This window comes from Phocoena phocoena, chromosome 2, assembly GCF_963924675.1.
Source record: "Phocoena phocoena chromosome 2, mPhoPho1.1, whole genome shotgun sequence".
Classification (NCBI taxonomy): domain Eukaryota; kingdom Metazoa; phylum Chordata; class Mammalia; order Artiodactyla; family Phocoenidae; genus Phocoena; species Phocoena phocoena.
In genome coordinates, this window is record NC_089220.1 from 122784455 (window position 1) to 122804986 (window position 20532).

The 20532-nt window shown below is 44.8% G+C and overlaps 1 protein-coding gene across 1 annotated transcript in view; it reads right to left on the reverse strand.

Moving 5' to 3' along the window:
* ATP10A (ATPase phospholipid transporting 10A (putative)) overlaps positions 1–20532 on the reverse strand; it is a 174617-nt gene that overhangs the window by 45904 nt on the left and 108181 nt on the right. The window contains exon 3 of the mRNA XM_065870996.1: positions 14984–15069. Within this exon, the coding sequence (XP_065727068.1) occupies positions 14984–15069 (86 nt within the window). The remainder of the gene's footprint in view (positions 1–14983; positions 15070–20532) is intronic.

A 20532-nucleotide genomic window follows, 5' to 3' on the forward strand; every position in this document is an offset into this window, starting at 1 on the left:
GCTTGACATGTGTCCCCCCTAGAATTCATATGTTGATGTCCTAACCCCAGTATCTCAGAATGTGACTGCACTTGGAGTTAGGTCTTTAAAGAGGTAATTAAGTTAAAATAAGGTCATATGGATGGGCCCTAACCCCATATGACTGCTGTCTCTGTTAGAAAAGATTTGGACACAGAGACAGACAAGCACAGAGGTTAAGATGATGTGAGGGCACAGGGAGAAGGTGGCTGTCTGCAAGCTAAGGAGAGGGGCCTCAGGAGACACCAGTCCTGCTGACACCTGGATCTTGCTTCCACCCTCCAGAATTGTGAGACAATGCATTTCTGTTGTTTAAGCTGCGGGGTCTGTGTCAGCCCAAGCAAACGGATACATCCCTTAACATTTAATCTGAGCCACGTACAAGAGCTCCTTTAGTTCAAGTCCCCATTGTTTGACTCATCCAAACAATCTCTTCCAAATCGAAACTGTCCAAAAGTGCCCTGGGAAATACCACATGCAGGACATGACAGGGCTCAGCTAATAAACTCCTGCCTGGCTGTTCTTTCTCAAGAGAGGCTGTGTTTCCTGATGGGCTTGCATGTCAGTACTGTCCTTCTAAGTCCCAGCACTCGGAGGTGCTGGGGAGAATCAACCATCTGTCCAGACACAGGTGCAAGGTGCCATGGTTGTGATGCAAGAGAAGGGGGACCTTAGACAGCAACCTGCAGCCGCCCCTCCCTAGGTCACATCACCTCTAGCACCCAGACCTGGGTCTCTTCTCTGCTCCATTGCTGGCCGAAGCTCCACCAATGACTGGTCACACATGGACCAGCTCCCTTGCTGCCATTGTTGACTCCCCTCCTTATTTTTATATCCACACAGACATCAGTTTTCGATTTTGCCCCCTTCGCTAGCTATTCCTTTTTATTTTTTAGTATCTTTATTGGAGTACATTTGCTTTACAATGTTGTATTAGTTTCTATTGTACAACAAAGTGAATAAGCTATATGGATACACATATCCCCATATCCCCTCCCTGTTGAGCCTCCTTCCCACCCTCCCTATCCAACCCCTCTAGCTCATCACAAAGCATCGAGCTGATCTCCCCGTGCTGTGCAGCAGCTTCCCACTAGCCATTTATATATGGTAGTGTATATATGTCAATGCTACTCTCTCACTTCGTCTCAGCTTCCCTTTCCCCACCATGCCCTCAAGACCATTCTCCACATCTACGTCTTTATTCCTGCCCTGGCACTAGGCTCGTCAGTACCATTTTTTATATTCCATATCTGTGCATTAGCATCCGGTATTTCTTTTTCACTTTCTGACTTACTTCTCTCGGTATGACACTCTAGGTCCATCCATGTCATTACAAATAACTCAATTCCGTTCCTTTTTAGGGCTGAGTAATATTCCATTGTATATATGTGTAACATCTTCTTTATCCATTCATCTGTCGATGGACACTTAGGTTGCTTCCATGTCCTGACTATTGTAAACACAGCTGCAACGAATATTGTGGTACATGACTCTTTTTGAATTATGGTTTTCTCAGGGAATACACTGAGTAGTGGGATTGCTGGGTCATATGGTAGTTCTATTTTCAGTTTAAGGAACCTCCATACTGTTCTCCATAGTGACTGTATCAATTTGCATTCCCACCAGCAGTGCAGAAGGGTTCCCTTTCCTCCACACCCTCTCCAGCATTTATTGTTTGTAGATTTTTTGATAATGGCCATTCTGACTGGTGATACCTCTTTGTAGTTTTGATTTTCATTTTTCTAATGATTAGTGATGTTGAGCATCTTTTCATATGTTTGTTGGCAATTTGTATGTCTTCTTTGGAAAAATGTCTGTTTAGGTCTGCCACCCATTTTTGCATTGGGATGTTTGTTATTTTGATAATTACCTGCATGAGCTGCTTTTATATTTTGGAGATTAATCTTTTGTCAGTTGCTTCATTTGCAAATATTGTCTCCTTTTCTAGGGGTTGTCTTTTTATCTTGTTTATGGTTTCCTTTGCTGTGCAAAAGCTTTTAAGTTTCATCAGGTCCCATTTGCTTATTTTTTATTTTATTTCCATTACTCTAGGAGGTGGGTCAAAAAAGGTCTTGCTGTGATTTATGTCATAGAGTGCTGTGCCTATGTTTTCTTCAAAGAGTTTTATAGTGTCTGGCCTTACATTTAGGTCTTTAATCCATTTTGAGTTTATTTTTGTGTATGGTGTTAGGAAGTGTTCTAATTTCACTCTTTTACATGTAGCTGTCCAGTTTTCCTGGCATCACTTATTGAAGAGGCTATCTTTTCTCCATTGTATATTCTTGCCTCTTTTGTCAAAGATATGGTGACCACAAGTGTATGGGTTTATCTCTGGGCTTTCTATCCTGTTCCATTGATCTATATTTCTGTTTTTGTGCCAGTACCATACTGTCTTGATTACTGTAGCTTTGTAATATAGTCTGAAGTCTGGGAGCCTGATCCCTGCAGCTCAGTTTTTCTTTCTCAAGATTGCTTTGGCTATTCAGGGTCTTTTGTGTTTCCATACAAATTGTGAAATTGCTTGTTCTAGTTCTATGAAAAATGCCAGTGGTAGTTTGATAGGGATTGCATTGAATCTGTAGATTGCTTTGGGTAGTAGAGTCATTTTCACAATGTTGATTCTTCCAATCCAAGAACATGGTATATCTCTCCATCTATTTGTATCATCTTTAATTTCCTTCATCAGTGTCTTATAATTTTCTGCATACAGGTCTTTTGCCTCCTTAGGTAGGTTTATTCCTAGATATTTTATTCTTTTTGTTGCAATGGTAAATAGGAGTGTTTTCTTAATTTCACTTTCAGATTTTCCATCATTATTATAGAGGAATGCAAGAGATTTCTGTGCATTAATTTTGTATCCTGCTACTTTACCAAATTCATTGATTAGCTCTAGTAGCTTTCTGGTAGCATCTTTAGGATTCTCTATGTTTAGTATCATGTCATCTGCAAACAGTGACAGTTATACTTCTTTTCTGATTTGGATTCCTTTTATTTCTTTTCCTTCTCTGATTGCTGTGGGTAAAACTTCCAAAACTATGTTGAATAATAGTGGTGAGAGTGGACATCCTTGTCTTGTTCCTGATCTTAGAGAAATAGTTTCAGTTTTTCACCATTGAGAATGATGTTGGCTGTGGGTTTGTTGTATATGGCCTTCATTATGCTGAGGTAGGTTCCCTCTATGCCCACCTTCTGGAGAGTTTTTATCATTAATGGGCATTGAATTTTGTCAAAAGCTTTTTCTGCATCTATTGAGATGATCACATGGTTTTTATCCTTCACTTTGTTAATATGGTGCATCACACTGATTGATTTGCATATATTGAACAATCCTTGTATTCCTGGGATAAATCCCACTTGATCATGGTGTATGATCCTTTTAATGTACTGTTGGATTCTGTTTGCTAGTATTTTGTTGAGGATGTTCATCAGTGATATTGGCCTGTGATTTTCTTTTTTTTTACATGTTTGTCTAGTTTTGTTATCAGGGTGATGGTGGTCTCATAGAATGAGTTTGGGAGTGTCCCTCCCTCTGCTATATTGTAAGAGTTTGAGAAGGATAGTGTTAACTCTTCTCTAAATGTTTGACAGAATTCTCCTGTGAAGCCATCGGGCCCTGGGCTTTTGTTTGGTGGAAGAGTTTTAATCACAGTTTCAATTTTAGTGCTTGTGATTTGTCTGTTCAAGTTTTCTATTTCTTCCTGGTTCAGTCTTGGCAAGTTGTGCCTTTCTAAGAATTTGTCCATTTCTTCCAGGTTGTCCATTTTATTGACATATAGTTGCCTGTAGTAGTCTCTCATGATCCTTTGTATTTCTGCAGTGTCAGGTGTACTTCTTTTTCATTTCTAATTCTTTTGATTTGAATCTTCTCCCTTTTTTTCCTGATGAGTCTGGCTAATGGTTTATCAATTTTCTTTACACCTTCTCAAAGAACCAGCTTTTAGTTTTATTGATCTTTGCTATTGTTTCCCTCATTTCTTTTTCATTTATTTCTGATCTGATCTTTTTGATTTCTTTCCTTGTGCTAACTTTGGGGTTTTTTTTGTCCTTCTTTTTCTAATTGCTTTAGGTATAAGGTTAGGTTGTTTATTTGAGATGTTTCTTGTTTCTTGAGGTAGAATTATATTGCTATAAACTTCCCTCTTAGAACTGCTTTTGCTGCACCCCATAGATTTTGGGTCATGTTTTCATTGTCATTTGTTTCTAGGTATTTTTGATTTCCTCTTTGATTTCTTCAGGGATCTCTTGGTTATTTAGTAGCATATTGTTTAGCCTCCATGTGTTTGTACTTTTTACAGTTTTTTTCTTGTAATTGATATCTAGTCTCATAGCATTGTGGCTGGGAAAGATACTTGATATGATTTCAGTTTTCTTAAGTTTACTGAGGCTTGATTTGTGATCCAAGATGTGATTTATCCTGGAGAATGTTCCATGTGCACTTGAGTAGAAAGCATATTCTGTTGTTTCTGTATGCAATGTCCCATAAATATCAATTCAGTCCATCTAGTCTAATGTGTCATTTAAAGCTTGTGTTTCCTTATTTATTTTCTGTTTGGATGATTTGTCCATTGGTGTAAGTGGAGTGTTAAAGTCACCTACTATTATTGTGTTATTGTTAATTTCCCCTTTTATGGCTGTTAGCATTTGCCTTATGTTGAGGTGCTCCTATGTTGGGTGCATAGATATTTACAAATATTATATCTTCTGGATTGATCCCTTGATCATTATATAGTTTCCTTCCTTGTGTCTTGTAATAGTCTTTATTTTAAAGTCTATTTTTTCTTATATGAGTATTGCTACTCCGTCTTTCTTTTGATTTCCATTTTCATGGAGTATCTTTTTCCATCTCTTCACTTTCAGTCCGTATGTGTTCCTAGGTCTGAAGTGGGTCTCTTGTAGACAGCATATATACAGGTCTTGTTTTTGTATCCATTCAGCCAGTCTGTGTCTTTTGGTTGGCACATTTAATCCATTTACATTTAAGGTAATTATTGATATGTATGTTCCTATTGCCATTTTCTTAATTGTTTGGGGTTTGTTTTTGTAAGTCTTTTCCTTCTCTTGTGTTTCCTGCCTAGTGAAGTTCCTTTAGCATTCACTGTAAAGCTGGTTTGGTGGTGCTGAATTCTCTTAACTTTTGCTTGTCTGTAAAGCTTTGATTTCTCCATCGAATCTGAATGAGATCCTTGCTGGGTAGAGTAATCTTGATGTACGTTTTTCCCTTTCATCACTTTAAATGTATTGTGCCACTCTCTTCTGGCCTGTAGAGTTTCTGCTGAAAGATCAGCTGTTAATCTTATGCAGATTCCCTTTATGTTATTTTTTGCTTTTCCCTTGCTGTTTTTAATAATTTTCTTTGTGTTTAACTTTTGTTAGTTTGATTAATATATGTCTTGGCATGTTTCTCCTTGGGTTTATCCTGTATGGGACTCTCTCCGCTTCCTGGGCTTGATTGACTATTTCCTTTCCCATTTGGGGGATGTTTTCAACTACAATCTCTTTAAATATTTTCTCAGCCCGTTTCTTTTTTCTTCTTCTTCTGGGATGACTATAATTCCAATGTTGGTGCGCTTAATGTTGTCCCAGAGGTCTCTGAGACTGTCCTCCATTTTTTTCATTCTTTTTTCTTTATTCAGCTCTGCAACAGTTATTTCCACTCTCTGTCTTCCAGCTCACTTATCCGTTCTTCTGCCTCAATTATTCTGCTATAGATTCCTTCTACTATATTTTAACTTTCGGTTATTGTGTTGTTCATTACTGTTTGTTTGATCTTTAGTTCTTCTAGGTCCTTGTTAAACGTTTCTTGTATTTTCTCTATTTCCAAGATTTTGGATCATCTTTAGTATTATTACTCTGAATTCTTTTTCAGGTAGTTTGCCTATTTCCTCTTCATTTATTTGGTCTTGTGGGTTTTTATCTTCTCCTTTGCCTGTAAGATATTTCTCTGTCTTCTCATTTTGTCTAATTTACAGCATTTGGTCCTTTCCTTTCCCTAGGCTGCAGGGTCATAGTTCCTCTTGCTTCTGTTCTCTGCCCCCATTGGTGGCATTGGTCCAGTGTCTTGTGTAGGCTTCCTGATGGGAGGGGTTGGTGCCTACATTCTGGTGGGTGGAGCTGAGCCATTTTCCTCTGATGAGCAGGGCCACGTCAGGTGGTGTGTTTCAGAGTGTCTGTGACCTTAGCATGACTTTAGGTAGTCTGTGTGCTAATAGGTGGGTTTGTGTTCCTGTCTTGTTTGTTGTTTGGTGTGAGGCGTCCTGCACTGGGAGCTGCTGACTGTTGGGTGGAGCCGGGTCTGGATTCAGATAGAGGCCTCCAGGAGAGCTCTCGGTGATTAGTCTTCCCTGGGGCTGGGAATTCTTTAGTGGTCCAGCATCCTGGACTTGGTGCTCCCCCCACCAGAGTCTCAGGCCTGATTTCTGGTCAAGGGGCCAAACCCTGCAAGTTGCTCATCCCAGCAATAAAGATGATCAAAAAAGAAAAAAAGAGACTAACAAAACCCCAAATGGTAAAAAGTAAAATAAAAAAAACAGAAACAAGGAAACACACACACACACACACACACACACACACACACAAAACAAAAACAGAACCATATAAATCAAAAAGCAAGAGAACAACCAGACAAACAAAAGAACCCAAGAATGAAATCCACCAATTAAGAAGAAAGCTGACAAAAACACAAAACCAAAAAACAAAATCAAAGCAGAGTGCCAATGGAAGAATGAAGCAAAGAAACAAACCAATGAAAATGATAAAAAAAAAAAAAGAGAAAAAGAGAAAGGAGAAAGACAGAACAAAAGAAAGGCAACATAGAAACAGAAATTTTAAAAAAAGAAAATAGAAAATATATTTAAAAAATGACAAACAAAACCCCAGAGAAATGGTAAAAACAAAATCAATCAAACAAAAACAGAGACAAGGAAACACATATGTAAAAAAAACAAAAACAGAGCCAAATAAAACAAAAAGCAAGAGAATAACCAGACAAATAGAAGAACTCAAAAACGAAATCCAACAATTAGGATTAGAACCAACAGAAACACATAACCTAAAAACAAAATCAAAGCAATGTGCCTACTGAAGAATAAAGCAAGGAAACAGAACAAACTGATAAAAATGATTTCAAAAAATAGGATTAAAAAATAGGATAAAATAAAATAAAAAAGGAAAAATCACAGGACAACAGAAAAGCAAAGTAGAAATGGAAATATATTTTTAAAAAAGAAAAAAATATATTAAAGAAGAAAAAATAAGAACACAGAATCAAAGAAAAGCAAAGTAAAAATAAATATAAAAATAAACGTTATAAAACATGCAGACCCCAAGAAACCAAAAAAAACTAAAACACCACCACCAAACAAAAAGAGAAAGAAAAAAAAAACAAAAAAAAAAACCCCAACAACAACAAAAGCTAGAACCAACAACAGAATGAATCAAAACAAATAGAATTAATAGTAATAATTATGTTTCCCTGGGGTCTCCGCTGTAAGTGTCCTTGCACACACCATGAACCACAGCCCACCTCCGCCTCCCCAGGAGCCTCTCCTCTGCCTCTGGGCTGGTTTCTTGACCTGCTGTGGGTGCTCTGGGGACCACTCAGACTCTGATCTGGCCTGATTCCTGCATGTGCTGTCCCCAAAGTCCACAGCTGCCAGAGCTAGACCGTTTTCATTTGTGGGAACACTCATTGCCTACTCAGGTATTCCACAGACACAGGGACTACCTAGCTGATTGTGGGGATTTAATCTTCAGCTTGTACAGCTGATAGAAAGATTTTTGACCTTTTTCCTTAGCCACCCTGTCCCTGGGGTTCAGCTTTGGTTTTATCCCCACCTCTGTGTGAGGTCCACCCACAGTAGTCCAGTCCTGAGGCTGCCTTCAAGCTCTTGGGTCAGTCCCTGTGAGGACCAGGCACAGAGGTGGTATGACTACTTGGATCGCAGAGCCCTGGCAGCGCCAAATGCACAAAAAAGCCAGCAGTCACGGGTGCAAGAGATATGGCCATAGTGAGGGCTTTTTCTGGTGCCCAGCTACAGGCGCGTGAGGGCCAGCTCTGAGTGTGTTTCTTTTATTGTCGTCGGCAGGCTCTGTCGTGTGGGGAGAGAGAGGCTACAACAGTGGCTCCTGCCCCTGCGTGTGACTCAGTAGAAGTGCCCTGTTTCCATGGCAGTCCGGTCTTCCACCGTAGGCATTTCCTGCTGTGGATTTCCTCCATTCCATCCCTTCAGTCCATCGCCCCACAGCCAACAGCAGTTCTCGCTCTGGGTCTGTTCTCCAATCCCCACACACCAGCTCCCAGCCCCCCTGCACACCCGTGAACGGACGTACAGACTGTCTATTTCTCACTCTGTCCCGTCTGCCACAGATTGGCCACTTCACCCTCTTCCAACAGCCTCAAATGCATCCCTTCTGTCCCAATCGAATTCCCCATCAGAGAGGGGGCTCCCCGTTGGAGAGGGGGTTTCCCCGAATTTGGGAATCTCTCCTCTTCTTCAGCTCCCCCACCCCAGGATGCAGGTCCCGTCCAGCTTCCTCTCCTCCTCCTTCTCCCTTCTTTTTTTCTGTCCTACACAGTTATGCAGGGACCTTTATAGTCCTTTCTGGTGTCCAAGGTCTTCTGCTAGTTCTCTGCAGGTGTTCTGTGAAAACTGTTGCATCTATAGGTGTATTCCTGACGCATCTGTGGAGAGAGATGAACTCCACGTCCTCGTACTCCTCCGCCATCTTGAATCCGCTACTCACTGGCTATTTCTTTAATCCACCTTCTTCTCACACTCTCTGTGCATCACTGCCCTAATTCAGGCTTCCAAATTTCCCTACTGCAGCCTTCGATGCACCCCTTGTGGCTTGGATGCCACCAGCCTTGGCCCTTCCTGTCCATTTCTCACCCAGGCACCGATCGATGTTTCAGGGTGCAGGTTTGAGTGCTGTGTTCTCCTGGGAGCATCCTGCAGGATCTCTGACTTCCTCTGGCACACACGGCCACTCTGCACCCTGGGCGGGCCCATCCTGTGCAGGTTCTTGGCCCCAGCCACCCATGCTGCACGTCCTGTTACCCACGCTGCCTGTTGGCCCAGCGCGTCCTGCCTTGGGGAGCTTGGCCTGCTACCCTGGGCTCACATTTTACAGCCCTCAGGAAGATGTTTTGCTAACACTAAGCTCCCCAGACCCCACAGCCAGGAGACTCTGTGGTATTTTGTGCTTCCCTCTCTCTGCTTGTAAAGATGGGCTCCTCACATATTCTTCCATCCTGTACCCCATGCCCACCCCAGTCCCTGGCAAATGCTGAGGCTGCCTGGCCCTTAGCTTTGGGGTGGTCCAGCCCATGGGGATGTCAGAAGGAAACCAGAGGCGTGGACAGAGGCGAGGGAGGATGGGAGCGTGTCTCGGCTCCTCCTAGGAGAGAGTGCTGGGCTGGTTGTGTCCCTCAACCAAGGTGGTGAGCCTCCCAGGCGGCCCCTGGACATGAGTCCCCAGGGACCACTCCCCTCACCCCCCCAGGACCACTGGGCCTCATGGTGACCACAGCTCAGCTGTTCCTAACCCTTGTGGCTGCCTTAAGCCCTAGCCCCTCCTGCAGAAATGGACCCTTGGCTAATAGCCTCACACATTCAAATTTGAGCATCTGATCTGTTTCCAGAAGGGATCCGACTGACACAGGTAGAGAGGATGGAAGGAGAGATAACCGCTTCTCTACTGCCGAGTCCTAGGCATTATTTTCTTTAAAATAAGAGTTGCTCAGGTTTCTGTTTATCTGTGTAAGTACAGAAATGACCCGACTGTGTTTTGTGCCAATGTTAGATTTTCTTGAGATGTAAATATCAGTTAAAGGTGCTAAGGTAAAATGAAAATATTCTGATTTTAGAGTCTGGCTGATGCAGTTACAAGTCATCTCAAAGCCTGGTCCTTGGGAGTGAGGACATTTTGGATATAAACCCACACAGAGCTCCATCCAGATGCTGGGCTGGGGGGCTGGGGTAACTGCCAGGGTGTCCTGGGGTGATCACAGTCTTGGAGCATGCCATCTGCCTGGGGGGCGGGGGTGATGCCCCAACAAGCACACCCTGGGCTCTGGATGGCAGCCAGTGTCCTGAAGCCTCATGTGGTCAAGCAGGCTCTGTGGCCCACGGGGAGGGACCCCAGAACCTGCTCCATGGAGGACTTAGGATAAGAAATGGAGCTGGCTTTACAGCTGGAAATGGAATTTCATATCAGATGATGAAACCAACCAACCTCTTTGCTTTATTTATTCTTTAGGAGTAAGTGAAAATGTTTGATTGACTGGTGGCTTCAAAGCCCATATCGTCCTGCCCTGGAGTTGCTGAGCAACCTAAGCAGGGTGCCCTGAGCAGCCAGAGCCCCCATCCACAGCGGCTCTCTGGGCTGCCAGGGCCCAGGGCAGCTGAAGAGGTGGGGAACGATGTTATTTCCAGCTCCTGTCTCTGAGGATTTCATAAGTGCTTAACTACAGGGATTGCATTAAAAACTAGTGGCATTAAAGTGCACTTGAATAATGATGCATCTGACACTCTTATTTTAACAGCTTGAGCTATATTTCATATACCATGCAACTCACCCATTTAAGGTGTACAGTTCAGGGTTTTTTATATTCACAGCCTTGTGCAGTGCTCCCCACCAGCTAATGTGAGAATGTTTTCATCAGAAAGAAACCCTGTACCCACTGGCAGTCACTCCCCATTCCCATCCCACCCCCCAACTGTGGCAAACCACGAATCCACTTTTTGCCTCTAAAGATATTCTTACTGTGGACATTTCACACCAATGCGACCACACAGCATGGCTGACACCACCCTCTTGCACGAAGTGCTCTGATTCACGTTGTGTCTTTCACTCCATTCAATGTCAGCCACTGTTCTCTCCAGAATTAGGAGGAAGCCGGGGCTTGGAAACACAGGATAACTTTCCTAAGGCCACTTGCCCAGGGGAGGGGAAGAGCTGGAATTCAGACTTGGGACTTCTTGGTACGACCCCAAGCAAGCTTAGTTCTCCAGCTGCAAACAGCTAAGGTTTCCAGTTTGGATGGACTGGTCCAAATAAGAGTGAAATCTGATGGCCTGTCCAGTGGCCTATAGTCCTGGGTTCTCCAGTGTGAGTGAGGCTACAGGGCGGCAGCTGAGTTTAGGCTGAAGGAAAGCCACCAGGAGCAGACAGTGAGAGCCAGCAAACCAGGGAACTGGCTCAGCAGCTGGTCTACCCCCTGGGTCTAAATCTCAGCTCTACCACCCAGGTTAGCCCCACCCCTGAGCATCAGGACCAGTAGCGGGGCTGGGGACTCCTCCCTTCCTTCTGCCTAGAGGCAGGACTCAGGACCTGGGGTGACCAGGCCCCTCCCAGAGGCTCTGCTCACCTGCCCTCCCCTCTCCTCCCCTCAGCACTCTTCCTGGAGACTTCAGCCCGAGTCACGGAGGGAAGAGCTTTTAACACACTGCCACCAACACCCAACCTCCAGAGCTCCTGGCTGGACAGGCCTAGCTGGGAGAGGGGCCTGTCTGCACCCTGACAATCTTGTAGCAAATCCCAAATATCACCTGGTAGAGAGAGCAAGTCACAAACGCATGGAGGTTTAGGCATGCAGAGGCCTGAACTGGCCGGGCTCTATAGCATGAGTCTCAGGGCAGGTTGGCTTGCTGGGAAAAGTAAGAGAAAGCATGACAAGGCTGGACCAGAGTGGGAAGAGGTGTCACCTGGGGAGAGTTGCCCTTCTTGCCTTTCTTGGGCAACGTGCCAGCGAGAAGGATGCATGCTGGGAACACTTGCTGGCAGCATCTCTCTGAGCGGCCAAAGTCAGCCTAGCTGGCCATAGGCACAGTGCTATCCACTTGAGGCCGTCTTCCCAAGAAAGAGGCAGCTGGGGCACCAAGTCAGCTGAGGGCCAGCTTGGAGGCAATGCAGGGGCTGCAGGTGGGCGAGGGGCCAAGGGACACCCCTTTCCCGGATCACTGAATCCCTTTGCATGGAGGTCCCCATGAAGATCTCCAGCCTGGCCTTCTGTTATTTTCTCTCTTCCTAACAAGTGTCCCTCTTCTTTTTTGGAGGTTTTCATCTCTGGCCCTGTCCCTCCTTTTCAAACCACATTTCTAGAAAGAGTGGTTGAAAGTACAATTCCTCTTCCATCTCCTATAATCTGGGCTCTACTCCAACAGTGTGGCCCTCCCCTTTCCCAGGTTCCTGTGGAGTCCAGCATCTGGCAGACCTCCTTCCTAAATGTCCCTCTGGGCCTCCTCCACTGGGCGTTGCCTTTGGAACCACATCCCCAAGGGATCCTGCTCCTGCCTGTTGGGATTGCTTTGTCTTCATTCCTTTTCTCTCTTGCCTTCTGTCCCATGTTGGTCTGGTGTCTCTCCGTCCTCAAACACAACCTCTAGACAGAGGTTCCCCAAACCTGTGTCTTTAGCGCCTACTCCCCTGAATTCCTATCACATAGACTTTTTTTCTGTCACTCCACCGAATGCACTCGCCAGCTCCTCAAATGCAATGAATCCCAAACCCCATCTCTCCTCCATCTATAGCTCCCCATGATCCACACATAGTAGACAAACCATCCTCCCAGCCTCCTCTTCCACTGTATCCCCCTCCCCAGGGAACATTTGAGTTCTCGCCTTTGCCTCCCTCCTGACCTGTCTCTCTCCCTGCTCTATAGTATGATAGTAATAATATATTACTATATAGTAATTTGGTCAAAGAAATGTTAACAACGGCAGCAATGACCATAATAGTAGCCAACGTTTATTAAGCACCCACCCTTCTGAAAGCTTTCCATGTATTAAACTGACAAAGCTTTGCACCCATGACACAAGGGGGCTCCTGGATTCTCCCCATTATACAGATGAGTAATGTTCAGTAGTTTGCCAGAGCTATCTTGCTGGAAAGCGTGGGCTCCAGAGCCTGCCAGCCTCAGCACTAAGCCAGACTTGGTCAATACCCTTGTTTAACACAGAGGTAGCTCCCAAGGGCAGGACCAAGAGCTGCTGACTTGGGGCTAAACCCCCTGCAGCGCTAATCCAAGTCTTGGGCAGGCAACAAGAGTGTGAGGAGTGGTCTGAGAACAGGGCTCCAGAGGCCCCACAGAGAAGGAGAGCACAGGCCAGGGTATAGTCAGGAGAAGGAGGTCTAGCTTTTTCCTTTGGGAGAGTTGGCACCAAAAAATTACCCCATCAGCAAGAATGTCCACAGAACATTCTCCCTAGAGGCTGCCTCCACCTCCTTCACAGTAGTCATTTCAGGGTCTGTGGATCCAGCATCTGCTCTGTTCTGCCCGCCTGACCCGGGAGATTTGGGGTGGTGCAGAGGACGGTGCCACGTGTGTGAAGCCCAGGGGGGCCACAGGGGCTGAGAAACCCACAGCAGACCAGTTTCGGACGGACAGCTGAGTATCTTCCCCCAAATTTTACAGATGACATTTTAGTATTTTTCTAATGAGTTTTTACTCTCCTTTAACTGGTTCCTTTAAGGGGTGATCTAACACTTTCAAGTTCTAGTCGATCCTCAGACAAGTACCCGCAATTTCAGCAGGTGACAGGCAGTATCTGGCCCTTCGCTGTTCACACTTTTCATTCACTGACTCTCCCCCTGCCCCGCAACATGATGGGAAGCCTGCTGCGTGCTGGGCAAAGGAAACATTGCTGGACATGTCAGCAAAGCAGAAGACTTGACCTCACACCAAAAGCTCTCAGCAGTGGAGCCCCTCCAGGAGCAGAGCGCCTGTGTTACCTGTGTGTCCTAGGCACCCACGCTGCACCTGGACCACTAAGCAGCATCCTGGTCAGCTGGCCCTCAGAGCCGGACAGCCGTGGGAGGTCCCAATTCTCCAGGTCACACCTGTGGCCCCCAGGCTCATGCCCACACAGCTGGCTCCCTCTGTGGGGGGGCACCCCCACTGCCCCCAACAGGCTCCACAACTCCACGCTACACCCTGTTCTCTCCCTCCTCCCTTTTCCCCACACTGCCCAGCCAAGTCGTGCACAACTATTAACACGATTATGGTAATTTCCAACTGTTCACAGAAGCAGAGATACCAGTCCATACTTCCCATGTACCCCCAGCCCAGCTTCAACAAGGACCAACAGATGGCCAATCCAATGTCATTCATCTACCTTTCTTGTCTCTCTGTTTTGGAGCAAGGAGCTGGACAAGTTAACATGCTCTAGGACTTCTTATTTTGTTTACTGTCTCTCTAACTAGAGTGAAATAAACATGAAGGCAGAAATTTCTTTTCTATTCAGTTCACTGTGTTATCCCCAGAGCCTTGAAAAGAGCCTAGCACACAGTAGGTGCTCAGCAAATACTTGTTCAATGGCTGAGTGCATGAATGAAGGAATGAACTTCCAGGCAGGCTCCTCCTGCCTGGGGCCTGTGCTTACATTTATGGGGCCACATGTAGTCAACCTTTTTTCCCACATCCCCACCTTCTCTGGCTGCTAGAGGGAGGGGATCTGACAAACTTCTACTGCTGACAGGCTCTTACCAAGCAGCCCCATGAGCTCAGGTGCAGGGCAACATTCCTCAAAGGCTGCACCAAGTGGCAAAGAATATATATATATATATATAGTACTATATATATATATAGTACTATATATATATATATATATATATGTATACTATATAGTATACAAAGTGGACCATTGAACAACACGGGTTTGAGCTGTGCAGTTCCATTTATTCACAGGTTTTTTTCAATAAACACAGTACTACACCATCCGAGACTGGCTGAATCCATGGATGCAGAATCGCACATCCAGAGGGCAGACTATCAGGGCTTGAGCATCCATGGATTCTGGTATCCCTGGCAGGTCCCGGAACCAATCCCCCATCGACACTGACCATGTGAATTTTCAACTGGGTGGGGGTTGGCTTCCCCCAACCCGTGTTGCTCAAGGGTTGACCACATATGTACATGTAGTCTGTCAAACAGAAGGGGAAGCCCAGGCAGAGGTCTGATACTCACATGCACCCACGAAACCTAGTCAGGTCGTTGTTGGGCTTCTCACACTCGATTACACTGGTGAACGTCAAAGGATTGAATTCGGAGACCTAAAATAATAGCACATACACATTAGAGAGATCTGAGCTCAGCCTGTCCATCTAAAAGGCACTTGCTTCTCTGTCTCCCACCCACAGCAGGAACATTCCATGAAGAAGGACTCTGCCTTGTAACCTGTGCAGAGTCTCTCTCTCTCTCACACACACACACACCCCACACAGAGCACTTGGCCTGTGCATCTTTGTTTTTACAGTGAATGACAGTGAGCCCATAGAACTGTAGCTCTAACGCAAATTAAGCACATATGGTATAAGAGGGAAGCCACTAGTGACGGGAAGAAATGCGTGAGTTTCTTGAGACAGACCAGCACCTTCCAACTTTCTACACAGATTTAGAGAAGCAGATTCCATCTGGAAAATAGGAACTTAGAATAAAAATATCACTTCCTCAATGTGCGCTAAAAATTCTTCACAGATATTTGGGGAAAAACAGTTAAATAATCAATGTGTCAGCCACCAATTTCTTTATTATTCTGCTTGATGAAAAAAATGACAGCTCACCACAAAGAAAGTCCTTCACTTAGAATTTGGCACTGATAGATGAAGCAAGTCCTGGCTCGAGTGGAGAAATGAGGAGTGGGGAGAGGGAAGGGGCGAGAGGAGGGGGGTGGTAGGGAGGGAGGAGAGAAATACCGGGAATATGTCTTTAGTGTAAATAACTGAGTACATTTATGGGTTTTTAAAAATCAGCTTGCTTTGATCAGGCTGGCCACTCTCTTTTCTCCATGAGTGTCACACGTGGTTAAAAAAAAAAAAAAAAAAGGACTTGTCTTTCCTCACGCAAGCATAGTGTCACAAAAAAAGTGCAACTGGGGCTTCCCTGGTGGCGCAGTGGTTGAGAGTCCGCCTGCCGATGCAGGGGACACGGGTTCGTGCCCCGGTCCGAGAAGATCCCACATGCCGCAGAGCGGCTGGGCCCGTGAGCCATGGCCGCTGAGCCTCCGCGTCCGGAGCCTGTGCTCCGCAACAGGAGAGGCCACAACAGTGAGAGGCCCGCGTACCGCAAAAAAAAAAAAAGAAGTGCAACTGGTTAAAAATCAAAGGAATACCATAAACATTGTTGATACCCACCCAGATAACTATTACTCCAGCGAAACAATGCCCTCCCTGGGACAGGATACGGCTGTAAAGGCAATGACTCAAAAGTCTGTCCTGACTGTTTTCCCGTATAGCATGTACATTAAAAGAACTCACTACATAGTAGTAGCTCAATTCAACAGCTGAAAGGAAAGTGCCATTTTAAAAGGCTCTTCCTGAAGTTTCATTAGCCATCGGCCCCTCTCTCCGTGGACTGAAATGGCCTCTGGCTCTGTTCCAGAGTAAGGCTATGCTTGGAGAAGTGGTGTTTATTTCAAGCCTTGTGCTTCTCTTGAAGCCAGTTGGCTGACTTTTCCAGAGCAGACATCTGCAGATACAGTGCCCAGGACGGCCATGAAGGGAGGGAGTTCTGCAGCACACCAGGGTTATTCTTGGCAGACAGGGAGGGTAGGCTTAAAATACTCTGTCTCTGTTTATGATTCTTTCTCTCTAAGAAAAATGTAATGTGCATGGCTCAGAAATGGTAGAACATTCTGTCTCTGGGGCTTCAGAGCTGCATTTGTAATGTTCTACTAATAACCATGTGCCTTTGGGGAATGTGCATCCCCAGGGCATGGGGTGCCTGGCCTCCTCTGCTTTGTCTGGAACTGGGGAGGATTTTTAGAGCTGGAGGGATTTTTAGAGACTGTTATGGGTTAAACTGTGTCTCCTTACGCCACCCCCAGAATCCATACATTGAAGTCCTAAACCCCAGTACCTCAGAATGTGACTGTATTTGGACATAGGGTCTTTTCAAAGATAATTAAGGTAAAATGTGATCATCAAGGTTAGCCCTCATACAATCTGCTTGGTGTACTTATAAGAAGAGGGAATTTGGACACAGACACAAACTGAGGGAAGACTGTGAAAAGAAAAAGGGAAGAGACACCCATCTACAAGCCAAGGAGAGGGGTTTCAAAGAGAGCAGCCCTGTGGACACCCTGACCTTGGACTCTGCAGCCTCCAGCACTGTGAGAAAATAAATTTGTTGTTTGGGCCACTCCTAGCCCTAACAAACTAATACAGAGACCATCTCTGAGTTTCCCATTTAAAAAGGGTTTCATGTCCAGAGCACACCCTTTGGATGAGAAAATTCTACTTACCTTGATTGTTTCCAAAGTAATTGGCAATCTCTTAATAACCCCATTTAAGAAATATATTTATTCATCACTCCATCCAATCATCTACCCATCTCCTTCATGCCAAACTGGCCTCAAGGTAGTGCCCAAGTCATCCAACAGCCAACCTTCTGTTGACCTGGTACCGGAGCATGGACAGAAGGTCCAGTCTACCCTTCCATCCCAAGCATGCTAAATCCATTTTTTGAAAAAGCAGACAAAAAGTTGGGGAAGATGAAAGAGTTCTGGAGATGGATGGTGGTGACTGTTGCACAAGAATGTGAATGTACTTAATGTCACAGAACTGTACATTTAAAAAAAAGTTAAAATGGGGAATTCCCTGGTTGTCCAGTGGTTAGGACTCCACACTTTCTCTCTGTGCTTTCACTGGCAAGGGCCCAGGTTCAATCCCTGGCCAGGGAACTAAGATCCTGCAAGTCACACAGCGTGCCAAAAAAGGAAAAGAAAAGAAAAGAAAAGAAAAGTTCAAAGCAATAAAGAGTCTCTATCTAAAAAAAAAAAAACAACAAAAAAGGGTTAAAATTGTAAGTTTTGTTGTTATGTGTATTTTACCACAAAAAAAAGTTTAAAGAAAGCAAATATAAACAATCATTGACAATTGACTGTGAAGAAACAGATGAATCATCAAGTAGCACCTAGCTCAGAGATCCAGGAATTTCAGCACAAATACAGAGAGCCTCACGCTTAACTCACCCGAGGGCACCTCTGTACCGATATCTATATCATAATCATCAATTGCAGCTACAATGTTTTATAGGTCACCTACTGCCAGGCATTTTGCTAAGCGGTGTTCACCACCGCCGAATGAGGTTGGTTTTCAAACTACCTTTAATGTGGGGTAATTAAGGACCATGCCCAAGGTCAAGCGACCTTGGAGCAAGTGAGGGAAGCTCCTTGGCCTCTCAGATATCCAGCTCAGCCGCCGACCTCACCAAGACTATCTTGCATTATCTTTTCGATAACGTATGTATAAGCCAGAAAGTGTACAACTGATTCCACAGAAATTACCAAAGAAACAAACATGTCAAAGTTTGAATGTTTTCAAAAACATACGTCAATTAAATGTACCCCCTTCCCATCTTCAGCAATGCCCCTGGATGTAGTTAGCACAGTTCACCGAAAACCGGAGTAAAAAAATCAGGAGCCCTGGGATTTACTCCTAGTTCTTCTGATTAAGAAGTGCAGACCTCTTGGCATTTAGACTTGGCTCTCCAAGATCTCCGGAGCCCTGTGAATTCACAGTTCCATGAATGCAGAGGTGATTCTAACTACCCACCCACCCCCACCGCCTGCAATGGCCTTGGTACTGGAAGGCGCTGCAGAAGCAGCATGATCCACGAGGATACCGTCACACCAGCAGGCCTTCAGCCATGCCGCCCACTCTCTCTGCAGCTTGGCCACAGCACACCTGGCATCTTGGGCCAAGTGCAGCTGACATCATTCACTGCAGAGCCTACATATCCAAACAAGCACCTTACTGGCAATAAAATGCACGTGGTTTCTGCTGCAAACATTTCTCAAGCTTCTTTGGATGAAGTGATTTGACCTCATTAGGTAGGTGGGAAAGAAGAGGCAGGGTGGTGACACAGGGGAGACCCCTGGCCCCTGCCTTTGAACTTGTATTTCTCTAGAAACTGTGGCAGATGAGAACCTTGTGGGCCAAGTCACCCCAGATTGTGGTCCCTCCTTCTTCCCTCCACAGATGCCCAGCTCCCACATCCTCCTGACACTTGGCACCCTCTCAGGTAGAACAGCTACCTGCGTAGGTGCCATGTCCCTGGTTCAACCACACAGGGGAGTCTGGTATCGAATGCAGTACCCAGACCAGTCGCTGAATGAACGTTTGATTCACCAGGAAGATTCTTTTTCTTTTTTAAAATTGGAGTATAATTGCTTTACAATGTCGTGTTAGTTTCTGCTGTACAATGAAGTGAATCAATTATATGTATACCTATATCCCCTTCCTCATGGACCTCCCTCCCACCCACCCCCATCCCACCCCCTTAGGTCATCACAAAGCACCAAGTTGAGCTTCCTGTGCTTTATAGCATGTTCCCACTAGGTATCTATTTTACACATGGTAGTGTATGTACATCAATCCTGATCTCCCAATTCATCCCACCCTCTCCTTCCCCTCCTGTGTCCACATGTCTGTGCTCTACATCTACGTCTCTATTCCTGCCTTACAAATAAGGTTCATCTGTACCATTTTTCCAGATTCCACATATATGCATTAATATACGATATTTGTTTTTCTCTTTCTGACTTACTTCACTCTGTATGACAGTCTCTAGGTCCATCTACATCTCTACAAATGACCCAGTTACGTTCCTTTTCATGGCTGAGTAATATTCCATTGTATGTATGTACCACAACTTCTTTATCCATTCACCTGTCAATGGACATTTAGGTTGTTTCCATGTCCTGGCTATTGTAAATATTGCTGCAATGAACACTGGGGTACATGTGTCCTTTTGAATTATGGTTTTCTCAGGGTATATGCCCAGTAGTGGGATTGCTGCATCCTATGGTAGTTCTATTTTTAGTTTTTTAAGGAACCTCCAAACTGTTTTCCATAGTGGTTGTATCAATTTACATTCCCACCAACAGTGTATGAGGGTTCCCTTTTCTCCACACCCTGTCTGGCATTTATAGCTTGTAGATCTTTTGATGATGGCCATTCTGACCGGTGTGAGGTGATATACCTCATTGCAGTTTTGATGTGCATTTCTCTAATAATTAGTGATGTTGAGCATCTTTTCATGTGCCTCTTGTATATCTTCTTTGATGAAATGTCTATTTAGGTCTTCCACCCATTTTTTAATTGGGTTGTTTGTTTTTTTGATATTGAGTTCCACGAGCTGTTTGTATATTTTGGAGATTAATCTTTTGTCTGTTGCTTCATTTGCAAATATTTTCTCCCATCCTGAGGGTTGTCTTTTCATCTTGTTTATGGTTTCCTTTGCTGTGCAAAATTCTGTCATCAATCTTGTGTTTCACATTTGCATTAAATTAGTGGTCCCCAACCCTTTTGGCACCAGGGACTGGTTTTGTGGAAGATAATGTTTCCACGGATGGGGGTAGTGTGGGGTTGGGTGGGGGATGGTTCAGGCATTGGACCATTACCGGTCCACAGCCTGGGGGTTGGGGACCACTGCATTAAATGAATGACTAATAAATACTCTGTAAAAGCAAAAGTGGACTTCCTCCATCCTAAAACAGAAGGAGCGATGTCTGA